Source organism: Calliphora vicina, chromosome 1, assembly GCF_958450345.1.
Source record: "Calliphora vicina chromosome 1, idCalVici1.1, whole genome shotgun sequence".
In the NCBI taxonomy this organism is placed as follows: Eukaryota; Metazoa; Arthropoda; class Insecta; order Diptera; family Calliphoridae; genus Calliphora; species Calliphora vicina.
Genome location: NC_088780.1, coordinates 77,750,620 through 77,756,724, shown reverse-complemented (window position 1 = coordinate 77,756,724; position 6,105 = coordinate 77,750,620). Strand labels below are relative to the sequence as shown.

Here is a 6,105-nt window from a genome sequence, read left to right as displayed (position 1 = left end):
AATGTAAAACATTTTTAAAAATTAAAAAATTTTGAGAAGACTTTTTCTAATTTCTTAGGAAAATTTAAATTTTTAAAATTGTTTATGAATCGTTTTTAATGAAATTTATTTAGACATTTTTGATCAAAATGCTAAAGTTAAAAAAGAAATTTGGATTTGTTATTGAGAATCCTACAATTCCCCAAAAACTTTTCAAAGCAGCTATGCTTGTTAAAATTTCTTAATTTAAATGCACATAACTTATAATTCAGTATTGATTTGGAAATAATTATTTGTGAATAATATACTACATTTAAACCTTAGTGTTTAAAGTCCAAATTCAAATCGGTTTAGAAGTTACAGATTTATTTAAACTTTTTTTTCAATTCTCCACTGTGCATTGTATGTATTTTATGTGTGTAGGTATATTTCAATAGAGTATTTATTTTATGAAATTATTACTGAATATTTTTACCAAATTTTATGAAATAGAGTGAACAAATTATATAACTTAGATGAATTTGATATTATGCGCTTTAAAGAATACATGAATGCTTGCATATAACATTGATATCATATCATGAAGAATAAATAGTAAATACAATAATTTATTGAGGAATCAATTAACATGTAGTCTCCAAAAGACAATCTGGTGATTGTTGAGTTTTGTTTATGATGATCGGTTGGTTATTTTGAGTTTTTGTAAGCGAATTGTTGTTCTCTCTCCATTGACATGGCTTTTCCTTACTAATAGCAGCTTTTTTGGCTTCGCTGCATCTAAATTGCTCCAAATACTCCGAAAAATCAGCTCTGTTAATTGGAACTCTTTCACGGGTACTTTTCATGATTGTGTCATTTGCAGACGTGAGTACTTTGTTTTCGTATATTCGATTTTCTCTAACATTGCGATCACTCGAAAATGTTTTAATGGAATTAGTAAAAATGGATTCTTTCCGACGCATTTGATCGGAGAGTCGTCTTATGTTAAGTTGCAATTCATCACCCTGTTGCTGTTCAGAAACTGAAGAAAAACTGTGTCTGGCATTTAACAAAACTGGATCGCACACGTTCAAAAACTCGTAATTAGTTGATCGAATATTTAATTTTGATTTGCTTTTGTTTTGATCATCAATTATTTCGGTAGCAACTGATATTGAGGGGTGGGGTGAGTTGGAGTGATGTAAATTATAATCCGTAAAAGGATTATGGCTATCCTTAATTCTTGCAGGTGAGAAACTAGACGATCGCATGGGAGTTTTTTCGCTAAAACTACCAGTACTATGTTGGTTGGTAAGATAGGTAGAGGAAGAAAATATATTTTCTGATGCTGTTAAAAATTGAGGAGATGATGGGGCTGATCGCAACTGCTTTTTAACATCAATTATAGAAGTTGACATTGTATCTTCATTTAAGTAACCAGGATTTTTTGCGCTATTTGATAAAGATGGATTTATTATGGTCTCTACATCAAATCTGGAGGTAGAAAATGACTTGCTTTGGCGAAATAAGTCATGTCGAGACACTTTAGGACTTGAGTCAATATCTGCCCTTTTAACCCAAGGATCTTTAATGTTTTCTACGACCGTGTTACATTGGTGGAATCGCATCTCTTTTTTATGAGTTGATAGAAGGGAAGATGAAATATTGTCGCAACCCGTTATTTTTAACCAAGGGTCAGCAAATGCGTTACCCAAACAGCCAGTACTTCGATTTGTTGATTCATTGTAAGAAAATTGTATCTCTGTTCCATCGATTACATTGGGAGAAGACTGTTCAGAACGGCAAAGTTTGTTGATTTGCTGTTTATTGGACCGCGCATTAGTATTCAATAATCGAGAGAATTGTATATCAACGTTGTTGGGATCTGATACTAACATGGCATGTTGATGCCGTATGGGTGGTCTTGGAGATAGCGAACGTGTAGTTCGAAGTAGTTTAAGAGGTTTGGATTCACCAATAAAGTTGTTTTTTTCTAATATTTTCTTAGAATTTGCCTCGTCATCAATTTTTAAAATATTTCTATTTTGGATTTTTAATTTATTATTTTTTTTATATTCTGCTGTATCGGTCGGTTTTACACTAAGTTCATTTGTTAACGATGGCGAGGGATTGAGCGTAGTCATACTACCAAGTTTTCGTATATCCAAATGAGGACTGGTGGCTGCATTGCGTGTAGGCACCAAACGTTTCGCTACGCCTGAATCTATTGATATTTTATTGTTTGAACCTTCCAAAGATTCCTCTTTTCCTCTTTTTTCACAATAACATATTAATTTTGATGATGATATGGCACTAGTTGATTTCTGGGATGTCGAAGAATTTTCTGTACCAAGCTTGGAATGATCGGTTGCGATATTACATAAAAAACTTGTATTATTAATGTATCTGGCAGATAATTTATTTTTTTTTAGATGATGGTTAGTAGTCTCATCAGTTAACAGAGGCGAGTGCGGAGAATGCATGGGTAACGTTGGAGCTATGGAATGTTGTTGAGTATGATCGTCTGGTTCTACATTTGCTGACCTAACTATTAATGAAGTTTGATTTGTATCAAGGTCATGATTTTCTGTTGCTGATTTGTTTGTTCCATTGAAAGAAGTGTTTCTCTTTATATACTGGTTTAAATTATTCGTATTTGAAGATGATACAATGTTTACATTCAATTGAACTTCATATATATTCTTGTCAATTTCACACTTTTCTTTTTTATTAAATTTGGCAAGTGAGCCAGGTAGTTTTTGCTAGAGAAATTTTTCAGCCAAAGCCTTGGTGGATACTGAACTTGTAGACGATATAGCTGAAAGTAAAAATTATAATATACATATTATAGTAGCTGTGTTACGTTGCTAACATTAAAAGTTCAAAATATGTGTAAAATGGAGGGATTTTCAAAACTTTCATTGTTATATAATAGTATTTCATATATATTTTTAGAAAAACTATTATACGCAGAAGATATTTTACTTCAAAAGTATAAAAATGTTATCTAATTCAGCAATTTATAATTGAAATAACTACAGATTCTTACTACTTTCAACAGTCTATAATTTTATAATTCGAATATAATGTGCTTTATATAACCTCCTCGGTCCTGGCATGCAGCCCACTGTACATTTATCAAACGTCTGCAGACCTGATTATTTTTCGTCTTACAGCTAGCTATATATGTACAGCGCACAGTGGGAGAAAACCCTAATTTAGTGGAATTAAATTCGTATCTTCTTGGCCAAATTAATTTAATTTATATGGAAATATTGCAGGCAAGGGGGTAAGCTAATAAAGTAATGCGAAATGGGTACTGCTACTTCAGTAGAATGAGCGGGAAAGGCTGATAAACTACACTACCTCGGAAGAAATTCTATACTATTTTCAATTCTAAGAAATTATTTTAATATATCTTTCAAAAAATTTAAATTTTATAAGTAATTTTATTTATAGCAAGTAACTATTTAAATCTATAGATTTTGGACATTTACCCTATTGCCGGCACAGGTCGAAATATTCATATAAAATTAAACTTTTTTTTAGTTTTATTAATAAGTTTATTTTTAAAAACGAATAACAATTACACTGTGCAGCAACCAAAATCGAAATGGTGAAAATCGGGATAGTAATGGATCCAACAAAAGTTGCATAACATCTTTCGATAACGGTTCCATTTTTTTATAGCTTGCAGAAAAAGTTCTGGACAATGTGGATATAACACAGCGTTAAAACAAATATATTAATATTGACATAAAACGCTTTGCAAATGTTATATTTTTAATCGAAATAAAGCACTACCACATTTAAAAGGACTCATAATTTTATGTCAAATTTGGTATATGGGCATTTGTTTTTAGCAACTTGTAAGTAGTTAGAATTAAATAAATTTCATTTTTATATAATGTAATTACCAATAGCACTTCTTATATACAACCTTAAAAAAATGAGGAACAATTTAGTACGAGATTTTACATCGTTCCAACGATAATAATTTCTTAAAAAAATTATATAAATTCACCTCGCACTTTTTCGCAGCTAAATTTTTCACCATATATAGTCTATAATATAGCCTTGATGTTGGTAAAAAAATTAGGACTGCATCTCACAGCATTAGTAACTGGCAACCTTCCGAAAATTCAAAAAGTAAAAAAAAAAGTAAAAATCTATAAGAATATGGCTATTGGTTATCACAAACAGCGGAAAATATATTTTTATTTTTCTGATTTACCAAGCCTCATATTCCATCTACATAAAAAAAAGTAAAAATACCACTTAAAGAAAACCTTATAATATCCTGCTTCATAACAACTTTGAAAACAATTCTTCATAAAAAAAATGTCTGAACAATTTTTTGCATTTAAATAGTTGTCAATACCAAACCACTGAAGTTATTAATAAATGTTAAATATTTTTAAGTACAGCAACAACAATAGATTGAAACTACATAACAATAAATCAAAAATGCCAAAGTTTGGACTGAGTGAAGTAGGGTTGGCTGAACAGTTAAATATGTGGAGGGTGTCATGAGGACCCTGACCACATGGTGGGCATAAGTTAAGGACGGCACGGTCTATGCGGGACCAAAAGGCATTAAGCCTGATGCTCCATCCTGATCTAAGTTGTGCCAGAACGACTCTTGTTCAACGCGGCAGAATTTTCTCGGCGTCTGCTATCGGTGGTGGGCGACCTCCAAGTACGACATTCATACGGTAACCTGCTATCGCGGAATTGATGGCGTCTCTGTGAATGTCGTTCACAGCTGTCATATACGAGCGGCGAACAAATGGATCCTGCACATACCTTGTTATGTTCTCCTCGTATTTCCGAAGGTCCTGTCTGACATGCCTCAGGGGAGACTCCAACTGTGTGATGTTGAAGTTTGGATGACTCCTCCGATGACATCCTAGAAGGAACTGTTGCGTCAACATGACGTTGTGTTCCTTTACCGGTAGGACCTTGGTTTCCACGTGAAGGTGGTGTTCGGAGGTTATTTGACTGTGACGGTCCTTAAGGCTGCGTTTTGAATATTTCTCCACTGGGTATCACTCAAAGAAGGCGACCACACTGGAGCAGCATAGTTGACCACTGACCGACCAATCGTCTTGTAGGTAGCAAGCAAGGTTTCTTTGTCCATACCCCAAGTACTGCCGGTTAGTGCTTTGAGGACCTTGTTCCTATTTCGCAGTGTATGCGAGATTGCAGTGGCGTGTGCTGAGGAGGTAAAAAGGCTATCAATAGTGACACCCAAGATTTTCGGGTGGTTCACTGTCGGAATTTGTAGGCCGTCGACCATGATGCCTAAGTTCAGTTTTACCTCCTTCGTCCAGGTGGTGAAGAGTGTTGCCGATGACTTCGTTGGTGATAACTGCAGGTTACGTGTAGTGAAGAAATTGTGGATTTCATTGAGATAACCATTTACCATACCGCAAAGCTCATCAACGTTGTGACCTGTTGCCAATATAGTGCAGTCGTCCGCATGCGAGATTATCTCTACGCCCTGTGGGGGCACTGGGAGTTTAGAGAGGTAGAAGTTAAACAGGAGTGGCGACAGGACCCCGCCCTGAGGGACTCCTTGTTTAACTCTGCGGGGTTTTGAGCATTTGTCTCTAAACTCCACGAACGACTGCCTGCTACTCAGATAGTTCACTATCCATCTCTTCGTGTTGTTGGGTATTGTGGACTGTAGGATGTCCTGGAAGAGTATGGCGTGACTGAGTGTCGAAAGCGTTCGACAGTTCAAGTGCCACTAGGATAGTTCATTCACAAGGCCTCTGCTTGTTTAAGGTCTGTGAGATCTGAGTGACTATGGCGGATAATGCTGTGGTGGTACTGTGCATTCTACGGAATCTATGCTGGTGACGAGCAGCTGGTAGTTGACGGGTCAGCTGGGGGAGGAGAAGAGCTTCGAGTGTCTTCGCTACAGGTGACAGGAGGGAATTCGGTCTGTACGATTGACCCTCACTCGCTATTTTCCCAGGTTTTAGCAATGGGATCACTCGACCCATTTTCCGGATATCGCGTATAGTTAAGCTCCTCACTGAAGGTTAAAAACCATTGTCAGGTACTCGACTCCCCGCTCGCCTAGGTGTTTTAGCATCAGCATGGATATCCCATCAGGTCCTATTGCCTTTGAAGGCTTAG

General features: G+C 35.6%; 1 protein-coding gene across 2 annotated transcripts in view; it reads right to left on the bottom strand.

Moving 5' to 3' along the window:
- Positions 1–379: 379 nt before the first annotated feature.
- LOC135963217 (alpha/beta hydrolase domain-containing protein 17B-like) overlaps positions 380–6,105 on the bottom strand; it is a 149,528-nt gene continuing 143,802 nt past the window's right edge. Inside the window, exon 2 of one of the 2 annotated variants that reach the window (XM_065514983.1) lies at positions 380–2,776. In XM_065514983.1, coding sequence (XP_065371055.1) covers positions 603–2,441 — 1,839 coding nt within the window. In that variant the 5' untranslated portion in view covers positions 2,442–2,776 and the 3' untranslated portion in view covers positions 380–602. The remainder of the gene's footprint in view (positions 2,777–6,105) is intronic. The other variant, XM_065514984.1, reaches the window with a different exon arrangement.